The sequence below is a fragment of the Triturus cristatus genome, chromosome 2_2, assembly GCF_964204655.1.
Source record: "Triturus cristatus chromosome 2_2, aTriCri1.1, whole genome shotgun sequence".
NCBI lineage: Eukaryota > Metazoa > Chordata > Amphibia > Caudata > Salamandridae > Triturus > Triturus cristatus.
The window spans coordinates 624,045,119-624,067,453 of NC_140582.1; the positions used below are offsets into that span (position 1 = coordinate 624,045,119).

The following is a 22,335-nucleotide window of genomic DNA, read 5'->3' on the forward strand; positions in this document are numbered from 1 at the left end:
GATAAACAACATTATAAAATAGCTTACTCTTGGGGAATGCAAGATTAAGTAAAGTATGTGAAATAAGAGAGGCACTAAATCGCTGAAATGCATTCCCTTAATGTTATTAACATTCGTATTTTGCAAGTTAATCCATGTTTTTGGCATCAGTGTTAACTTAGGGACATGAAGACAGGGCCAATTTTAATGTCATACATCAGAGAACTGTCCACTGTAAGCACATAATCCACACTAAGTACGTATCTCTTGCTTTGGCGTGACTCAGATATTTAGATCAATGTAGCAAGGAAATAGGACCCTGCTCGTTATTTGGATCCATTTCGCGGGGGAACACATATAACAGCTCCACTTCTAAAGGAGCTAGTGATCTGCAGTGAGGGCCTGAGGTGTCACAATGGGGGAGGTTAGCGTGATGAGGGGTCTCAGCACAATATACATAACACAACATTAGCATGCAAACACCATTACCGAGAAGAAGGCACCAGATCAGACGTGCTTGCATCCACTCTCACGTATGACGAAAGGGTGGGATCTGTGCCTTAACAGGCATCTGAAATTACGCGGGGATGAAGTCTCTGATGCCTGAAACCGTGACGCTGCTTGTGTCATTGGAGAACAGAGTGCATACAACCATAGACCACAATGGAAATGAAGGGCTTTAAAACAGAAAGCCCTGCGTCCTGCATCACATTTCTGAAGGTTGTTCAGAAAGTTGATTTACTGCCTGGCTTCCGTCTCCTGCTTCAGAGCGAGGTGGGGCAGGCAGCCTGAAACAGACAGCCCAGACCTAAAAACATCAATTTATTTAGAGATATGATCATATCTCTAAATAAGTCGATCTAATAAATATGTTTTTATGTAAATGTGTAGGAATTTTAGAGTGGCGCAGCCCCTGATCCCTAATGGAGAAACCGCCCCTGCTCTCCCTTACAAAATATCAGTACCTGACAGTACTGCCAAAAGCACTGAGTATAGCATATTTATACCACATATTTTAACTTAGCCCACTATGCTGTTGTCCACTATTATCGATTCATACCACCCCGATAGCAAGCAGTGGCAAGCCATGCATGTCCATCTGAGACCTCACAAGGCACGAGTGTACCTCCTGCACCTGTGTAGATCGAGTTCACCTACATGGAGTTTTGTGGAGTGGATCCGAAGTCTGCACATGCCAATCAGCTGCTAGCTTCTTAGAGTATCCCTAGAACTACAGACGTATCCTAAGGGGTGTGGTTGAGCTGCTATCCTGTCTTAAAAAGTAGAAAGTAACGGCTTTAAGAAAGACCTCTTCATGTGCTGATTGAGGAGTCCTTTCCAGTGTATTGCTTTGTCTACTTCATTGGACCTAAATGCCACAAAGTAACTGTGAAGGTGCAGGTTTATTGTTATGGATTTGAATATTCTGTGTGTCTGTGGTGGCTTTCTGTCTCTACTATAGAAAGTGAAACTGTTCCGCCCCGAAAACAACTTCAGAACTGCTGTTCAAGCCCTCTTCGTCATCGTCCCTGACTGCACAATGGCCCCCTATGGGGGCATCCTACACCCAGCAGTAGGCCTAATTTAGAGCCTAAAAAATATAACCACATTGCCCAAAACCCTGATGGAACTCCACTGTTCACCTTGCTAATCAGCACCATCTTCAAAGCTAGCTGCATCTTTTACAAAGAAATCACTACGGGCCCTCCCCCAATCTGACTGACAAGCTCGCCATCTCTGCTGGCTTTTGGCACACCTGCAACCAGGATCACCTACAGAGGTAGCCAAGGCAAAAAAGATGTGAAAGAAATAATCTGTGCACCCAGGATATTGAACAACATTCCTGTTTGCATCAGGACCACCCCAGCCAGTCAGTCCTCAGTTTAGGAAGGAGCTGAAGACACGTGTCTTTAAAGAACACAACATTATCATGTAATAAACAGTCCACCCCCATCCTAGAACCCAGCTTTGCCCACTTAAAGTCAATCTCTGTTTCTCTGGCTTCAGCCATGTACATGCTCTGATGCCGTTCGGCTACGTTTGTGTCAAACACAAACCACATACATAAATACTTATGCTTATTGGGCCAAATAGACAGATTTGGATCAAAGGGGCAGAGTGCTGTAAACAGTGCCCTGATTGGACTACCAAGCCTTCACCTAAGGTAAATTGTCCACATATTACCATCATAGGCCAATTTACTCGTTTTTCAATAGCAGACCCAGAGTATCCCTTGCTCATATTCCTTTAAAACAAGCATTGACAAAGTCACTTGGTCTGTTTTTTTTTACAGTGGTACTTTCTTGTGTGTTTAGAATGAGATTTGTAAATGGTGCAGGTAGTACTACCACTGCTCTTACAGTGTGTCTGTGTGACTGATACTGTCAGTTGTTGTATGGACAGGTTCACAGTATCAGTCATACTCAGAGGCTTATTCAAAAACTTTAGTCTAATAGTCAGAAATGTACTCGTCGTAGGTTTACTTGTATCATTTGCATCAATCTCTTACGTTTATAGATTAACAAAGACTTCCAGTTTGACAATGCCTGTACCCTTTATATAGGCAGCATTAACTCAGTTAGTAACTATTCCCATACACCTGTAGGTAGTTCTAATGCTGTTTTAATATCTGTATACCTGGAGCATGTAGTGGTGCAGTTTCCACATTCGGCCTAGGTGGTGCTGGTTCTTTCTCTGTGGCTGTATAGCTAGCTGGTGTAGGCTGCAGTGCAGTTGTCGCACTCTCTCTGTACCGCTGTTGTAGGTAGTATTGCTATTGTCAGACTGCCTCACGTATGATGCAGGTAGCACTGGGGCTAATTCAACGTCTGCGTCCCAGAAACAGTCACTAAGGACCATATGTATATGTGGGGATTGTGTCACTTTTGCACTACGCAATGTGGTGCATGCATGACACAACCCTAAAATGCACTTTATCAAGGCACGCTACACCACTTTGCTTAGCCCTGAATGGCTAGATAAATCCAGAGTAATGCAACCCAGCGCAAATCGCTGTGTTGCGTTACTCTGCCCTAGGGAGGCATTCCATGGGCGTTACGTGAATGTTCCCACAAAACACCCATGGATTTTGATGCATTCCCAGATTTACCATTCCTGGTAGACCTGGAAATGTGCCAAAATGCTACGCCTTCCCACGAGAGGTGTAACGAGGAGAAATATCATTATTTCTCCTCAGTACTTCCTTTTTCTGGGTCTGCTGCCTTCGGCAGCATACATAGCTTGAGGAAAATGCCTCAGGAGATTGTTTTTGTGCAGGGAGATGCCCCTTCCTGCACATAAACAATCCTGCATGTAATGTAGGCATTGTTGCACCATGGTGCAAGGATGCCTCCATTGGCGCTAGGCAGCCCGTTGTCCACCAGCACTGAGAAGAAGCTGGAATGCGCTGTATTGTGATCAATATTGCACATTCTTGCCCTTTCCCTATAATGCACATAGCAAGGCAACTAGCTGGGCTGCACTGCGGCACCTTTTGACAAATATGCCCCTCCGTGCAGTTGTCTCATTGTTTCTGTACGTCCAGTGCTTTGTTGGACTAGTGTGAACTATGTTGATGACCAGCATGAGCTAAGCACTTCTTCACGTGCATGCAGTACTTAGAGTGGACACTACAACAGACCTGTGCATGCTTCATTTCCTTTTAAAGGGACAGTATCTAATGTTTTCAGTTGGGCAGCTCTGCACTTGGTTGTCGACTATTAAAAACTCAGCAGTAGCAGCACTGCTTCCCCGCACCACCTCCCCGGCTGGAATTGCTGTTCTTTGAATAGTAATACTACTTCTCAGCTAAGTGACTTGCATTCCATTGGCCAGTCCCAACAGCTCTTAGGAGAGCGTCAGGGACAGCGGTAGGACTACTTTCAGGGGCTTTTCTTAAGACACTGGATTACTTCTGACACTTCCCAGCAGTGTTTGGAAGAAGCAATTGAATGCTCTCTTTACAGTATGACATCTTCTAGGAAACTGCTGGCTTCCCATAAACCACTTTTAATAGACAGTGGTGGAGGGGGGTGGGGGGGACAGCCAAATAAGTGACATGTTTCTGAGTCATTGTGTAACTTGTGAATTCCTATCCAGCAGTTCTCAGAAAGTTGAAATGGAATTAGGGATTGATGAATGACAGGATGAGCATTTGTTTTAAATAATGTCTGACTCCACAGAAATGCATGTTAACCACAAGTAGGGAACAATTTACATAGTTGAATGGCTTTTGTCTCATAAGCAGAAATTCAGAGATTGGTTTCAGTCCTGGAAATGGCTTTGTTGAGTTATTTTCTCAATTCGAATTTGATGTACATTTTTAAGCACATGACCTGTAAATAACGATGTAACAGCACCACGATTGATTTGGGAGGCATGGGTAATATTTATTCATATGTTCAGTGCTATAATACAAAATATATGAGCAGCCCAATAGATACCCAGTGCCTACACCAGATCTGCTTAACAACAAGCATTAATCCTTTCTTCCCTCTCAAAAGCCATCCATTGTGTGGGCAGTTTGCCTTGGGACTGGTCCCAATGCCTGGGACTTCTGAGCCGGGACACAAGAGAGAGTGGGTCCCGTGCACTAAAGGGGCTGTTATGTTATGTTATTTACTTTTATAAGGTGCACAGCTACCCAAGGGTTTCCCGGCGCCGCCTGAAGGAAATCAAAATCAAAAGAGAGGTGGAAGACCTATTGATTAAAAAGCCAGGTTTTCAACATCTTACGAAAGTGTACAAAACTGGACTCGTTCCTCAATGACAGAGGAAGAGAGTTCCACAGGGTTAGACCCAAATAAGAAAAAGATCGACTGCCTACCATGGACAATCTATGTCTCGGAACCGAAAATGTTGTCTGGTTGGCTGAACGGAGAGGGCAGGAGGGATCATATAGTTGAGTAATGGAACTCAAATATTGGGGGGCCTTGCCTGTTTTAATCCTATGCATATAAGTTAAGGTCTTGAATTTAATCAGATTTTCCACTTTCAGCCAGTGGAGTTCACACAAGGAACTGGAAACAGTTGCAGTTTTAGGACTCCGGCAGAGCAGACGAGCAGCAGCATTCTGAACGACTTGCAACTTACGAATGACCTCCTTATTTGGCTCCTAAAAAAAGATGTTGCCGTAGTCCAGGCGAGAGGTGACCAGGGCTTGGACTACAGTTCTTTTAGTGGAATCCGGCAGCATCCCTAAATTGTTTTTGAGCCATCTAAGTATGGAAAAGCAGGTTGCAGCCACCTTTATTGCTTGAGGTCTCATCGAGAGGGGTCATCGATGATGAAACCCAAATTACGGGCTTGTTTGGTAGGCTGAGGGGGAACACCCAATTCAAGGGGCCAATGTTGGGGACCCCAAAGCTCTTTGTTATTCCCCAAGATAAGCACCTCTGTCTTCTCCCCATTGAGCTTGAGTGAATAAACTTGCATCCACTGCATGATTTTACTAAGCCCATCTTGAAGAGAAGAGGGCTTGGAGGCTCCTTTAACAGAAAGGGAGAAGACTATTTGGGTGTCGTCAGCGTAGGAGAAAATCAACAGACCTACCTCCTCAGCGATGTCAGCCAGAGGTTTAACATAAATGTTAAACAGTAAGGGGCTAAGTATCGAGCCCTGTGGCACCCCATAAGGAGAGGCATGGATTTTGGAAGCTGCTTCTGAGGAAAAAACCTGAAACGTACGGTCCAACAAAAAATTTGTCAGCCATTTCAGGGCAGATCCAGTCACGCCAATGGATTGGAGAGTTTGCAAAAGCACGGTATGAGATACCGTGTCAAATGCGGCGCTCAGATCTAACAGTATGAGCGCCACAGTATCGCCAGCATCCAAGCGACTGCGCATCATTTCACTGACTCCTAGAAGTGTGGTTTCTGTAGAATACCCTTCCCTAAACCCTGATTGGGATGGGTGTAAGAACTTGTGAGTTTCCACATAGTGAGTTAATTGCAAATTCACATGTTTTTCCAATATTTTGGAAAAAACTGGGAGCAAGGAAATGGGGCGGAAGTTGGATAGTTGGGCTGGGTCAGCGTTTGGCATTTTTAACAGCGGGAGGACCATTGCATGCTTCCACTCAGGTGGAATCAGGGCTTCACGTAGGGAGGCATTAAGTAGCTCCCTGATCAACTGCAAAGCAGGTAGCTCCATTTTTTGTAATGTGGTAATAGGAAGCGGGTCCGGGGGGAACCTGATTTAATGCTTTTTAAAATGCGACTGAAAGAGGCAGGATCAAGCCGGGTCCATTGTTCAAGTTTGTTTATACTAGCCTCCTCCAGTTGGGACAGGTTGTGGGCTTCAGATGGTGTGATTGTTAATCCAGTGCCACACCTCTTAGGCTGCTTGATGCAACCAAGGCCTGATGTATTCTGCTTGCTGCAACCAAGGCCTCATGTATTCTTGAAGACCATCTTATCCGTGTGATGTCATAATCATGAATTACTTAAGCTGTTTGACAATTGCAGACCATCTCGAAATCACGAACATTGCTGGTAGATACTTTATTTACTTTTGCAGCAAAACGTCTTTTGGCTGTAAATAAATGTTATCTAAATCCTTCCTTACAAGCAGCAATCCGTAATCCCATTGCTTACTACAGCACAGACAGATCCTGGAAATGCTGCTCAGAGAGGTTTTAGTAAAGTAAGGCCGAAGGCACCGGAAGTGCGTCAGCACATGAGCATGGTATGAATCCAGAGCAGGGCGTAGTGTTGACCCTACTCACGGGCAGCATTTACACCCAGGAGCGCCAGTGAAGTGTGCTAAATCAATGCGGCACGTTCACATCTTACTTGGTGATGACTCTAGCACGTACTTGTATGGAATGTTCCAGTGCACACTGTATATACTGTTTAAACTTACACAATACATCATATGTATTATATAGCAGGAAGACATTCAGTGCTCAGGGAGTAAATGTGTGAAACAAACCACCGGGAAATCTGTTGTTAACTGTGGAGCTGCCCCATGGGCTTCTTAAGGTAATTTGCATGTGATGCAACCCTCTTTAAGTGCAGCCACTTTCAGTGGACACTGTAGTGCTGCACATGTTGCATAGAAGAGGGGAGGTCTGTGCGCCCATGCCTCACGTCCGAACAAAACGTATCCTCTCTCAAGAGTAAAGTGGGAAGTATTCCATGTGTAATACTAACACCAGGTCGCACCCTATGAGAGACAGGGCTGCTTTGCATGAAGAACAATAGGACAACTAGAATGTCTGGTCTTGTGTCACGCATGCCTGCGGCCTGGGATTGCGCAATCGTTCCTACCTCATGTTTTCTTGACAGGTGCACGAGGCAGGATTAGGAGTTCTAGGATGATAGGCGGATATCTGAGTTGTATTTGTCTGTGTTTACAATCCGGTCTTGGATACGGGCCTGCCTTAGCTGAACCTACCCAGCCTTGTGCGGCCTTCTTTACCAAAGCTCCTACCTCAGAAGTCAGGACGGCGAGGCTCTTTCCCCCACTTCAAGGCACTCGTGCCCGAGCACTCTCTTCGGGATTGATGTTGCCTGCCATCGACCGCACCGGACGGGCACAGACAGTGCTTATTTTTAGCCGGGGGTTGCAGGTAGGAGCCACCTATACTCATTTTTGTGGACCGACACTCATTTTTCCAACACAGAGCCCGTGCCAGCGGGGAAACACAAAAGAGGGAAAGAAGGAGGAAGGCAAAGACAGAAAAAGCTGCGACAAAGGCAAAAGCAGGGATGAAAAAGAACCTGCAAGAGCAAGATAAAGAGTCAGGAAGTGTGGGGTAGTGGATTAAAGAGGAAAGAGGTGGAATCAGCACTATACAGCCTTGGTAGTTGGTATTCGGAACCCCAACACTCAACCCTGCCAGCCGCGGGGTTCAGAGCAAAACGTAGTGCCGTGGTACTAATTCCTTTATAACTTAAGCACTGGTTGTGCCCTACCACGCTCTTCAGGACAAATGTTACCAGCCTTGGACTTCAGCACAGGTGTGCCATATTGGGCTCTTCGAGGTGAGTATTGTGAGCATGTACCTTAGCACAAGACAGATATTGCCTGTCATGTACTTCCGCACAGGTGTGTGCTCGCACCCTCTTTAGGGCAGATATTGCCTGTTGTACTTCCGCACAGGTGTGCACTCGCACCCTCTTTAGGGCAGATACTGCCTATCGTAGCCTGTCGTACTTCCGCATAGGTGTGCACTCACACCCTCTTTAGGGCAGATATTGCCTGTTGTACTTCCGCACAGGTGTGCACTCGCACCCTCTTTAGGGCAGATATTGCCTGGCGTACTTCCGCACAGGTGTGCACTCACACCCTCTTTAGGGCAGATATTGTCAGTCAGGGTATTCATTACAGGTGTGCACTCACACCCTCTTCAGGACAGGTTTTGTCAGTCAGGGTATACATTACAGGTGTGCGCTCGCACCCTCTTCAGGACAGGTATTGTCAGTCAGGTTATTCAGTACAGGTGTGTGCTCGCACCCTCTTCAGGACAGGTATTGTCAGTCAGGGTATTCATTACAGGTGTGTGCTTGCACACTCTTAAGGACAGGTATTGTCAGTCAGGGTATTCATTACAGGTGTGCGCTCGCACCCTCTTCAGGACAGGTATTGTCAGTCAGGTTATTCATTACAGGTGTGCGCTCGCACCCTCTTCAGGACAGGTACTGTCAGTCAGGGTATTCATTACAGGTGTGCGCTCGCACCCTCTTAAGGACAGGTATTGTCAGACAGGTTATTCAGTAGAGGTGTGCGCTCGCACCCTCTTTAGGGCAGGTACTGTCAGTCAGAGTATTCATTACAGGTGTGCGCTCGCAGCCTCTTCAGGACAGGTACTGTCAGTCAGGGTATTCATTACAGGTGTGCGCTCGCACCCTCTTCAGGACAGGTACTGTCAGTCAGGTTCTTCAGTACAGGTGTGCGCTCGCACCCTCTTCAGGACAGGTACTGTCAGTCAGGTTCTTCAGTACAGGTGTGCGCTCGCACCCTCTTCAGGACAGGTACTGTCAGTCAGGTTCTTCAGTACAGGTGTGCGCTCGCACCCTCTTCAGGACAGGTACTGTCAGTCAGGTTCTTCAGTACAGGTGTGCGCTCGCACCCTCTTCAGGACAGGTACTGTCAGTCAGGTTCTTCAGTACAGGTGTGCGCTCGCACCCTCTTCAGGACAGGTATTGTCAGTCAGGTTCTTCAGTACAGGTGTGCGCTCGCACCCTCTTCAGGACAGGTATTGTCAGTCAGGTTCTTCAGTACAGGTGTGCGTTCGCACCCTCTTCAGGACAGGTATTGTCAGCCAGGTTCTTCAGTACGGTGTGCGCTCGCACCCTCTTCAGGACAGGTATTGTTAGACAGGTTATTCAGTACAGGTGTGCGCTCGCTCCCTCTTCAGGACAGGTATTGTCAGTCAGGTTCTTCAGTACAGGTGTGCGCTCGCACCCTCTTCAGGACAGGTACTGTCAGTCAGGTTCTTCAGTACAGGTGTGCGCTCGCACCCTCTTCAGGACAGGTACTGTCAGTCAGGTTCTTCAGTACAGGTGTGTGCTCGCACCCTCTTCAGGACAGGTATTGTCAGTCAGGGTATTCATTACAGGTGTGTGCTCGCACCCTCTTCAGGACAGGTTTTGTCAGTCAGGGTATTCATCACAGGTGTGCGTTCGCACCCTCTTCAGGACAGGTATTGTCAGTCAGGGTATTCATTACAGGTGTGTGCTTGCACACTCTTAAGGACAGGTATTGTCAGTCAGGGTATTCATTACAGGTGTGCGCTTGCACCCTCTTCAGGACAGGTATTGTCAGTCAGGGTATTCATTACAGGTGTGCGCTCGCACCCTCTTCAGGACAGGTATTGTCAGTCAGGGTATTCAGTACAGGTGTGCGCTCGCACCCTCTTCAGGACAGGTATTGTCAGTCAGGGTATTCAGTACGGGTGTGCGCTCGCACCCTCTTAAGGACAGGTATTGTCAGTCAGGTTTTTCAGTACGGGTGTGCGCTCGCACCCTCTTCAGGACAGGTACTGTCAGTCAGGTTCTTCAGTACAGGTGTGCGCTCGCACCCTCTTCAGGACAGGTATTGTCAGCCAGGTTCTTCAGTACAGGTGTGCGCTCACACCCTCTTCAGGACAGGTATTGTCAGTCAGGTTCTTCAGTACAAGTGTGCGCTCGCACCCTCTTCAGGACAGGTCCTGTCAGTCAGGTTCTTCAGTACAGGTGTGCGCTTGCACCCTCTTCAGGACAGGTATTGTCAGTCAGGTTCTTCAGTACAGGTGTGCGCTCGCATCCTCTTCAGGACAGGTACTGTCAGTCAGGCTTTTCAGTACAGGTGTGCGCTCGCACCCTCTTCAGGACAGGTACTGTCAGTCAGGTTCTTCAGCACAGGTGTACGCTCGCACCCTCTTCAGGACAGGTATTGTCAGTCAGGTTCTGCGCGCTCGCACCCTCTTCAGGACAGGTATTGTCAGTCAGGTTCTTCAGTACAGCTGTGCGCTCGCACCCTCTTCAGGACAGGTATTGTCAGTCAGGTTCTTCAGTACAGGTGTGCGCTCGCACCCTCTTCAGGACAGGTATTGTCAGTCAGGTTTTTCAGTACAGGTGTGCGCTCGCACCCTCTTCAGGACAGGTAGTGTCAGTCAGGTTCTTCAGTACAGGTGTGCGCTCGCACCCTCTTCAGGACAGGTATTGTCAGTCAGGTTCTTCAGTACAGGTGTGCGCTCGCACCCTCTTCAGGACAGGTACTGTCAGTCAGGTTCTTCAGTACAGGTGTGCGCTCGCACCCTCTTCAGGACAGGTATTGTTAGACAGGTTATTCAGTACAGGTGTACGCTCGCACCCTCTTCAGGGCAGGTATTGTCAGCCAGGTTCTTCAGTACAGGTGTGCGCTCGCACCCTCTTCAGGACAGGTACTGTCAGTCAGGTTCTTCAGTACAGGTGTGCGCTCGCACCCTCTTCAGGACAGGTACTGTCAGTCAGGTTCTTCAGTATAGGTGTGCGCTCGCACCCTCTTCAAGACAGGTACTGTCAGTCAGGTTCTTCAGTACAGGTGTGCGCTCGCACCCTCTTCAGGACAGGTATTGTCAGTCAGGTTCTTCAGTACAGGTGTGCGCTCGCACCCTCTTCAGGACAGGTACTGTCAGTCAGGTTCTTCAGTACAGGTGTGCGCTCGCACCCTCTTCAGGACAGGTACTGTCACTCAGGTTCTTCAGTACAGGTGTGCGCTCGCACCCTCTTCAGGACAGGTACTGTCAGTCAGGTTCTTCAGTACAGGTGTGCGATCGCATCCTCTTCAGTACAGGTACTGTCAGTCAGGTTCTTCAGTACAGGTATGCGCTCGCACCCTCTTCAGGACAGGTATTGTCAGCCAGGTTCTTCAGTACAGGTGTGCGCTCGCACCCTCTTCAGGACAGGTATTGTCAGCCAGGTTCTTCAGTTCAGGTGTGCGCTCGCACCCTCTTCAGGACAGGTAGTGTCAGTCAGGTTCTTCAGTACAGGTGTGCGCTCGCACCCTCTTCAGGACAGGTACTGTCAGTCAGGTTCTTCAGTACAGGTGTGCGCTCGCACCCTCTTCAGGACAGGTACTGTCAGCCAGGTTCTTCAGTACAGGTGTGCGCTCGCACCCTCTTCAAGACAGGTACTGTCAGTCAGGTTCTTCAGTACAGGTGTGCGCTCGCACCCTCTTCAGGACAGGTACTGTCAGTCAGTTTCTTCAGTACAGGTGTGCGCTCGCACCCTCTTCAGGACAGGTATTGTCAGTCAGGTTCTGTGCGCTCGCACCCTCTTCAGGACAGGTACTGTCAGTCAGGTTCTTCAGTACAGGTGTGCGATCGCATCCTTTTCAGTACAGGTACTGTCAGTCAGGTTCTTCAGTACAGGTGTGCGCTCGCACCCTCTTCAGGACAGGTATTGTCAGCCAGGTTCTTCAGTACAGGTGTGCGCTCGCACCCTCTTCAGGACAGGTACTTTCAGTCAGGTTCTTCAGTACAGGTGTTCGCTCGCACCCTCTTCAGGACAGGTATTGTCAGCCAGGTTTTTCAGTACAGGTGTGCGCTCGCACCCTCTTCAGGACAGGTATTGTCAGTCAGGTTCTTCAGTACAGGTGTGCGCTCGCATCCTCTTCAGGACAGGTATTGTCAGCCAGGTTCTTCAGTACAGGTGTGCGCTCGCACCCTCTTCAGGACAGGTACTGTCAGTCAGGTTCTTCAGTACAGGTGTGCGCTCGCACCCTCTTCAGGACAGGTACTGTCAGCCAGGTTCTTCAGTACAGGTGTGCGCTCGCACCCTCTTCAAGACAGGTACTGTCAGTCAGGTTCTTCAGTACAGGTGTGCGCTCGCACCCTCTTCAGGACAGGTACTGTCAGTCAGGTTCTTCAGTACAGGTGTGCGCTCGCACCCTCTTCAGGACAGGTACTGTCAGTCAGGTTCTTCAGTACAGGTGTGCGATCGCATCCTTTTCAGTACAGGTACTGTCAGTCAGGTTCTTCAGTACAGGTGTGCGCTCGCACCCTCTTCAGGACAGGTATTGTCAGCCAGGTTCTTCAGTACAGGTGTGCGCTCGCACCCTCTTCAGGACAGGTACTTTCAGTCAGGTTCTTCAGTACAGGTGTTCGCTCGCACCCTCTTCAGGACAGGTATTGTCAGCCAGGTTTTTCAGTACAGGTGTGCGCTCGCACCCTCTTCAGGACAGGTATTGTCAGTCAGGTTCTTCAGTACAGGTGTGCGTTCGCACCCTCTTCAGGACAGGTACTGTCAGTCAGGTTCTTCAGTACAGGTGTGCACTCGCACCCTCTTCAGGACAGGTATTGTCAGTCAGGTTCTTCAGTACAGGTGTGCGCTCGCACCCTCTTCAGGACAGGTACTTTCAGTCAGGTTCTTCAGTACAGGTGTTCGCTCACACCCTCTTCAGGACAGGTATTGTCAGCCAGGTTTTTCAGTACAGGTGTGCGCTCGCACCCTCTTCAGGACAGGTACTGTCAGTCAGGTTCTTCAGTACAGGTGTGCGCTCGCATCCTCTTCAGGACAGGTATTGTCAGCCAGGTTCTTCAGTACAGGTGTGCGCTCGTACCCTCTTCAGGACAGGTACTGTCAGTAATGCACCTGAGCACAGGTGTGACCTATCACCATCTTCAGGGCAGTGATTGCTCGTCAGGTGCTCCAGCACTGGTTTGTTCTGTCGCCTTGTTCGGGAGGGGTGTTGCCAGTATTTACTTCACAAGAGAGATGCCCTTACACCCTTTTCAGGAGAGACATTGCCAGTCGTAATACTTTTGATTAATAAATCTGCTCTGGCATCTACAATGAGAAAGGACCACAATCAGTTTCTGGTCAAAACTCCTCTCTTCATTGACTCACAGAAAGAGAGAGAGCGGAAACCTTTTATAAACCTCAATCAGACAGTCAGTAAGAAACGTGTCCTTGGTCGGCGATGTCTGCTAAACACTCCACCCGTCCAGAATGGCCCATGCTTGGCGCTTCGCAATGGGGGCGTGGCTATCAATAGTGCAGCAGGTGCAGTTGCACCAGGGCACATAGCATCCCAATTTATAGCTGTATTTTACTAAGAAATGGCTTGCTTGACTGGGGCTGATGGTACCCTTGCTGCCCCAGGTTGACTTCCCACCAGACTGCAAGATGACTCCTTATTCACACAGCCACTGCAAATAAGAGTCGAGGAAAAAACAAATACAGGGTGCTAGAGGGGCCATGTTGAAACTGAAACTGAACAATTGACAAATCTAGGCACTTTTTTCATATTTTCTATTGAAAAAGTGTTTTAGCAGAATTTAAAAAATGTTGACATTGTAGTTAAAGAGGGCATACTCGGTTATAAACAATTTGGCACGTAGTCTAAAGGTTCATTCCTCCTGGGCATGTTATTGCTTTGTGACATTCAACTACAATGAGTCACACACCTGACTTACTCACACTGGAAAATATCGGCCCTGTTTCCTGCGCCAGGGTGGCTCAGTGATGAGGACACCCTACAATGGCTGACATCAAATATCCTGCTGACTCTGAACACTCTGATGCACTTCGGCAGTGGCATCTTGGTCCCAGATTCAACAATATTGGCTTATGTGCCATTAACTTAGTAAGTTACTACAGATTTTAGGAAGGTTTTCTGCGCCACTCGTGTCATGCAAAGCATTGTGTCGATATACCTACCTCTGCAAAGCCTGCTGGTGCAATGCCAAAATGTGCAGCACCGTGCAAGTGCCCCCAAACCCTCAGTTAGTCTAGGCCTGTGACTTCATGAGCACTGGGAAGTTATCAGCATCTTTCTGAGCCCCTATGACCTTTACCTTTTTTAAACGATATTATTAGAAAAATATTTTTATGAAATGTTTACTATTATAAATAATTCACGATCATAATGGTTGCAGAAGTTATTAATTGATCAGTACTCTTGAGTGAATTATTAGTACTTTGTTTCCTCACTCAGTAGGCTCATGGAAAGATTACCGCACTGAGTCAAAGACAGATGCTGATATTGTATTTGGTTGTTTTTCATATTGTTTAGAAGTGAATCGTAGAAGGTATCTGCGGGCAGGATTGGTGCAGAATAATACATTGTTTAATGAATGCTTAGTGGCCGGGCGGATCCTAGTATCCGCGAGTAGCAGCATTTATATGGATGCACTTGGCACTGTGTGAATGGAATCAACATTTTAAACTTGATACAATTAACCAAGTATTCTGTCTTTTTCCTGCAGGGACCCACTGAAAATACAGCAGTTGCAGAACCAAATTCGATTAGAACAAGAGGCTAATCAGTGGCTTATCCAACAGCAAAGTAGTCTTCAGCAGAACCCACCCCAATCCCCAACCTTTCCTCCACCGCCCTCATTGCAGGAGCTCGAATCCAGCCAGTTCATCACGTCCCCTGTGCAAATGAGTGTTCTTAACTCTCACAAATCGCCCGCTATGCAGCCGGCCAGCTCCTTCAACTATGCGCGGCCAAAGCAGTTCATTGCCGCTCAGAATATGAGCCCTGCCTCAGGGTATGTGACTCCTTCGTCTGGCTCGTCCACCTCCAGCCTCACTTCGCCCATGTCACCGTCAACGCCCCAAAGACAGTTTGGCCGAAGCCCAGCAGCTCCTTTCTCCCAACCATTCCCTTGTGAAGGGGAGGCGTTCTGGTCCCGCTCATCACCTTCACCGCCTCCTCCTCCTCCCCCAGTATTAAGTCCTACAACATCATTTCCTGTTTCGGATTCCTTCCCGCTTCCTCCCCCGCCCCCTCCCTTGCCTGTCTCAAGCCCTTCTCCAACATACAGCCCCTCTCCCTCACCAATTGGTAGATTTTCCAACTCTGGACAGACACCTGCAGCCTTCCTCAGCTCCATGCTACCATCAGAGCCCTCTCCTACACCCGTCAACGCTTTAGGACTTCCAAAAGGAGTGACGCCTCTGTGAGTATTTGCTTTTTGTATTTATTAATTTGTTTAGCAATTTAACTTGAAATTCATTACACATGCTATGTAAAATAGTAGAGGATTGTGCAATGAGTTGTGAGAGCTTCAGTAGCTGTCCATAAGCTACACCGAGAAATCAGGATACATTTTGTGCTGTAGCAGCAGCGCCAGGTCGAGACGCTAGTGGTGGGAGTTAGGAGAACCTTCTAGTTGAGGCATGTGCTTTAAAAGAGATTTTACCTAGGCGAGCATGGGGGAGGCTACCCTTAAGCCAAAGGAGGGCTCATTCCAGTTGAAGGATAACAGGAAGTAGAACAGACTGAATGTTGAGGAGGTGCTCGCAATTGGAGCTTTTCAGCTCGCATTAGAATGAGGATACATTGTACCAGGTAGGGACGGCAATATAACAGAGAGATTTTAATATCAATGTGAGGAATCAATAGATGGACCGATTCAACGTTGTTGGCTTGCCTGATGGATAATTAATGGTGCAAGTAGAGATGAAGCTAGGTAGGTGGAGCGGAGAGTGTCTGGTGACGATGAGGACTCTTTCCAAAGTTTCCAAGGAGCCGTTAAGGAGTTACAGGAAGAGGCTATTGGAAGAGTGGATTTCTTCAAAGACTGAAACAGTAGGTGAGGGTGGATCTTTCATATGTTGAACCATTGCTATTGATCAGGGTAGCATCACTGCGATGATGGTGGAAATTTGTATTCCACTTTCCAACCGAGATTGTGAGCAAAGTGGAATGCAGGATGAGTCATGTAAAAAACAGACAAAGGAGTTGGAATGGATTCTCGCCCAGTGCAAGTGAGGAAGTAGATGATTTCCATCAAGGGCCTTCCGTTGTATACGGCTGAGAGGCAGCGAAATGAACAGAAGATTTCAATGTCCTCAGACAGGAGCTTAATAGAAGTAGGAGAATATGTTGCCAAGAAAAGCATTGTATAGACAAAAGAGGCAGGGGTAAAAACAGAACGCAGTACAACACCCGGGGCTGGGGGGCTAGGCTCAGGGTTAGAAATTCACCAGGGTAATAAAATGGTACGGTCAAGGGAAAACCAGAAGAGTTAAGCAATATAAACGCCCAAAAGTGGTAGAAATATGAGGGTTATGTGTACTGTGTGAAAGGCAATAGCAAAGTGAATAAAAAAGAAGTATGGGCGAAAGGCGACTGTGTTGACAATGTTTTTGGTTTTATTTCCGCCTAATTGGACCTTCTCCATTATTCCTATTCTTGTCTTATGCCCCTTTCAGGACGTTCTAATGTACTTAACAGCTTAAGGTAGAACAGTTTGTGGGTCACAATGAGTGTCTCTTGCTCTTTTTGGCGAGCAGTTGGCTTCAGCACTGATATTTATTACTTTTCCCTTGTCCTCAAAAATACAGGACTATTAATCCTGCAATAATGTTTTTACAGATTAAAGAAATATTTGTGACAATTTAAAGTGATAGGAATAGAGATTCATACTTCTTTGTATTAATGTTTTCGCAGTGGCCTATATCTAATAAAAAACTATTTCATGTAACATGAATGCCCATCACTGTCAAGGATTGAGGAAAAAATATATAGTCCTGGTTATCTGCTAATAACATTATGTGTCCCAAGGCTATTTTTTTTAAAGTGGAGTATGACAATGACATGTCAGATATTGTGATTTCCACACCTTCCATTTATGGACTCTAGCTGTTAATTCCATGCACGTGCTTTGCAATTTTCTCCAATCTGCTGCCCTGGCTTTTAATGTTTAAATATAATATAAGAATTAGGTACAGAAATCGACTTATACTTTTTGAAGTAGTGTGGGTCTTTCTCTGGCTTCAGGATTTCAGAATCATATTTGTCCTTCTTCCTGGTCAATCAAAACTGCTCTATTCAATTAAAATCTCTTTTAGTAGGAAGAGAAGGAATCTACATAAATGATTTAACAAACTCCCTATTAAACCAATCAACACGTGATAAAATCCTTAAGAAAGCTGATGGCTTAAAACTGTCTCTAGGATTATATAGTTGTCTGCAATTCCTTTATCTGCTATTAGGATTTTCTATAAGCTTAGTCTGTTTGGAAACAAAGTCATCACTTTCAACAGTGTTTATTTTGTTTTCTCAGGAGACTTTGTACAATTATCTAAAATGTGTGTTTTCCTTCCTGATTTTTGCTGGTCTTTGCCTTTCTAGTCCATTATAACAAATATGTTTCTACTATTGTTCACTTTTCTCAATTTGTGGGCTATTCGTTTACCACGTTTTGCTCCTCAGACATACAATATAAAGTAAGCTCCACCTTTCTACATTAATGACCTAGTCTGCATTTCTGATTGTCAGCTTGTCAGCCATCCAGCCGTCCAACCAATTGCCACCCAATTGCCCATATCTGATTAGACAGCTCACTCGTTTTCTGTGATTACATTGTTTACGGTCATCTCTCAGCATTGCTTGAGTTCCTTCAATTCAAAATAGTTTTTTAAGATGTTAAAAGCAAGTAAACATAAATGCAATACCAAATATAAAAATACAAAATTAGCAACGAAATAGAGTAATTACACGGTCATCGGTTACATCATGAGAACATTAGCAAAAAAAATTCTGAGTTTTAAAAAAAGCTCCAAAATATTTTTTATTGAATTACAATTTAATTTCTATTATATATTTATTTTTGATGCATACTAAAAAAGGATTTTGTACGTTTATTTCCTATTTTTTCAGTTTAACAACATCGTAAAACACCTAGAATGACCAGGAAGATGTCAGTGTAAAATGTTTATGTTCTATAAATATTTTTGTACTTGGGAAAGCTATATAGAACACAGAAATCCCAACAATGAGAAGTCAAAGGGGCAAAGGATGCAGATAGAGAGGTTGCACCCTTACAAAAAAGCAATAAAAGCAATATTCAATAAATTCTATCTCTCGTGTTTCATAACCTCCCCTAACCTATTTTTGTTCCAAATGTTACTTTTTCCAGAATGATAAATCAAAAGCAATGAAATACATCAAAACATTGAGTCTAAGAAAATATACATAGGCCACGAAACATAACGCAGTTTCGGAGGAGGAGATACTACCGAGGTCCAACCTAATCTAACCATGGTGGGACTTCACTCACATATTTATGATGTAGAGTATTTTAGCTGCAGTACTGGAGGCTGTCTGTATTTTTTCTCTCATAGTTAAAGGGCATAGCTCATGAAGAATGCCACAGTGTAAAGAATGCCAGCATCTTCAGATGTAAACAGAGCAAATATTGCCTCTGTCTGGTCTTTTGGATACAGAATTTATCTCAATTTTTCTTGGCCTTCTATACAGTTCACAAAATTGGAAAAAAACAATTGCAAAAATGAATTACATCTTATCGCTATCATTTGGACAAAATGACAATTGTTGGTCACAAGGGGGTCAGCGCCTTCAAATTGACAACGGGGTAGCTGATTTAATCTCAGTTTCGAATTATGAAAAGTTGGCCATGAACTCTTGAGATGGCATCAAATTAAGACTATCCACCATCAGTTGCATACGGAAATATAAAAACAAATAAAATTCAATTTTGCAGTCATATACTGTCTTTTAAAGGCATAACAGTTATTGAAAATTAATTTCAATCAATACTACTTGGCATTGCCATAAAGGTCCTAATGGCCAACTCTCCAAAATAAATCGATAATGGCCTTCCTTAATTTAACATAAGTAGGAAACTGTATATGCATTCTACAGAATACAGATATCTTTAATCAGTTTAAAGGTCCAAGAAGGTTGCTTATTTACCATTACCTTTTAACGAGTATGGGAGGGGTGTCAATTCCAAAATGTCCCTCAAGTGATATAATCCAATTGTCTGATTTGTCAAAGAGACTAAGAAGCTAAATCGCCCAAATTAGCAAAAATTGAATCAGCAAGTTAGGCATTTCCACAAATTTTCCCATGATCGCCAATCCAAAACAAATTAATAATTCAAGTAAACTACTTAGGTGCTGGAAAGTACACCATCTTTGTCCAAAACCTACTTGTATCCATATCAAGGCATGGTTGTATCTGATGGAACAAGTGCCATCGCAATCGAGCAATTACATTTTTTCCCCAAACACACAAAGACCTGAACCAGAAAAATAAGCAAAAGGCGCACATATCCACAAAATCTGAAACACTCAAAATCATTGTTTTTATGAAGCCACCCACAAAAAACAAACATCAACAATGTGATTCAGAAAGAACACACAAGGGAACATGGCATCAAAACGTTGCTTCATTCATGGCAAAGCTGACAAAGAGGTCCTAAACATGATATAATTAAACATGGCAAACGAGAGAACGAATGAAAGGGAGACAATATCTACAATTGGAGACGCACGTAACATCACCTTCGATGCCAACTGATCAAAGGATGGCATATACCTGAGGACACCTACAACAAGCAGAAATGCACAACCCCACAGAAATGCAGTAATTTCTGCCACACGTGAATCTGTGCGCTCTCCTCAGTAGGAGTGGGAGAGCACGCATGAAAAGAAAGTTTAAGTGCAAGACTGCACTCTAGAATAACATTGATCTGGAGCCCATTATGAGATTCAGACTCCACCAGTGCACCATCGGATACCTTCTACATCTCAACCAATGTCCACTTCATACCAGAGGGAAAAAAACACCTCAACGCATGACTGCATGTACTAAGCTGCTACAAACACTACACTGCTATACCACAGGTCCCATCAGGAACATCACCAGAGACATTGAGGATCTCTCAAGCATCTGCCTACAAGGCAGTATACCAAATCATAGTGTACTCATGCCCCATTTGGCAGACTATGGGCCCCATTTAGGTTTTGGCGGATTAACATCTGCCAGGACGAGGGTACTCTGGCTACCAAATTTAGAAATGACCGCCAAGCTGTCAGTCATTTCAAAAGCACAGTCTATGCTTTTTAAATATGATGCACGGCTCCGTCAATATGACAGAGCTGTCTGTCAAAGTATTTTTTATCTTCAAAAAGAAAATCCCGAAATGGGATTTTCTCTTTGAAAATAGAAAAAAAAACGTTTCCCTCGCCATGGGAGTTCCCTCTCATGGCGAGGGGAACATTGAGCAGTTTTCACTGTCCCTTACCGCCAGGATTTTCCTGGGGGTGACGGGCAGAGAAATCTGAACTATATCTCTGCCCATCTAAATTAGGTGGATGGGCGTAGAGGTCAGCCTCCGATGGCCCTTATTCGTCGGGCCATTGGAGGGGTGTAACCCTGGCGCAGTGGTAGCACGAAAGGTCTAGCTGCTTCTAAATCTGGTGAGTGGACCATTGTGTTGCCAGTAAAGATACTCCAACTGCGACGGAGTATCCATACCGCCAACAGATAAACCAGGACCTTTGCCATCAACCTTAGGACACCACAGAAGATGTGGCTTGGACATAGGGCCTTGCGCCACAGTAGTATCTACGACCTTGCCCTGCATCCCACATGTGGCATACATACAGCCATTATGAGACCCCACGTGAGTAGCTTCAATTGAAAAGGACACACCAGCTTCAACATCCTGTTTGTATGTGATGCCAACATGGGCTTCACCATGTATTCTGTGAATGAGTCTTTGTTTTTTGCATGATGTAACCCTACGGGGTGCTCGTTGAGTTTCTGCTAGAATGCAGAGACACAGATACAGCTGTATCCTGCTAGGCGAGTAGACCATAGACTCATACGCCACACCTGTTTGCAATATTCCCACCATATGTGACGTTTTCTTCCATTTACTTACAACAGCACATAGTACCTGAAGTGAAGGCCAGAGACACCCTAAAGGAACCAAGCCTACAGGTGACTGATGAGATACAAAGTGCACGAATTAGGACACAAAGCACCATTGAATATGTCACTATGGTACTCAAAAAGAGACTCCTTTTTCTGCATCATGGCACAGGCACAAGTCAAGTCAGTGCAAGCAGGTGACTTGCCACAGGTCTGCATCATGTGCTACAATATGTTCTTTAAATGATGACAAGCTATTCTGGGTGATTAACAGACGCTGACATTGCTAAAGTAATTAAGGCATAAATTAGAAAGTGTCACAACCCCACTGCCTTATGATGGGCGTGGAGCCAGGAGCGGCCTGTGCAGATAAGAGCGGTGAGGCGGGGTGGGGAGATTCGGAGATTCGACTGACGACGATGAGGGAAAATAAATTATTTATTTAATTTGTCCTTGTCATCATCTGTCGAATCCCCTCCCACCCTGCCCACCACTCTTACCTGCACGGGCCGCTCCTGCGTGGAGCACAGAGGAGTAGCACTAGGCTCGGGATGTGTTACAGAGTCATACTCTGGTAATGTCTGGCCAACAAAAACAGGGTGGGAGAAAACTGCCAAGGCATCCCAGCACCCAGTTCCCTCAGATGCATTCTGGGAAATGCAGTGCCTGGTAGCACTTTTTTTTAAAGTAAGTACCTTAAATAATCTTTTGTTTTCACCATGGTTGGTGCAGCCAGTGCTGAGCATCTTCAGACATAAGCTCATGATTCTGGATAGTTGTCCTTCATCAGCAGAGCGTAACACGTACTGTTAGAGGTGCTGTAAATGCTGCCATACAGTCTTTACAGTCCTGCAGTCCTTGAGCGCAGGTGTATCATCAGCTCAGCCAGGTGAAGGTAGCCTTATCAAACTAAAACAGGGTGGCGCACACTTTCTTGACATCCCAGCAACAAGTTCACTCAGATGCATTCTGGTAAATGCAGTGTATGGGACTACTCACTTCCATTAAACAATCTTTTTTTAGTCACCATGGTTGGTGCAGGCAGTGCTGAGTATATCTAGACATAACCCATGTTTCAGGTCTGGCTAAGCAACGGAAAGCTCTAGCAGAGCATGGGGATGAAGTGGGGAGAGGACTGCAGTTAATGCAGTCTTCATACATCAAGCAGAACTATTCCCCAAAAGGCTGCACACACAAATGATGCAAAGCCACAGAGGGGCTCACTAGTAAACATTTACAGCGGGCAGGCCA

The 22,335-nt window shown here is 45.7% G+C and overlaps 1 protein-coding gene across 2 annotated transcripts in view; it reads left to right on the plus strand.

Annotated features, from left to right (window-relative positions):
- PALLD (palladin, cytoskeletal associated protein) overlaps window positions 1-22,335 on the plus strand; it is a 1,042,501-nt gene that overhangs the window by 891,453 nt on the left and 128,713 nt on the right. For both annotated transcript variants that reach the window (XM_085641796.1, XM_085641797.1), the window contains exon 11: window positions 14,654-15,352. In XM_085641796.1, coding sequence (XP_085497922.1) covers window positions 14,654-15,352 — 699 coding nt within the window. The remainder of the gene's footprint in view (window positions 1-14,653; window positions 15,353-22,335) is intronic.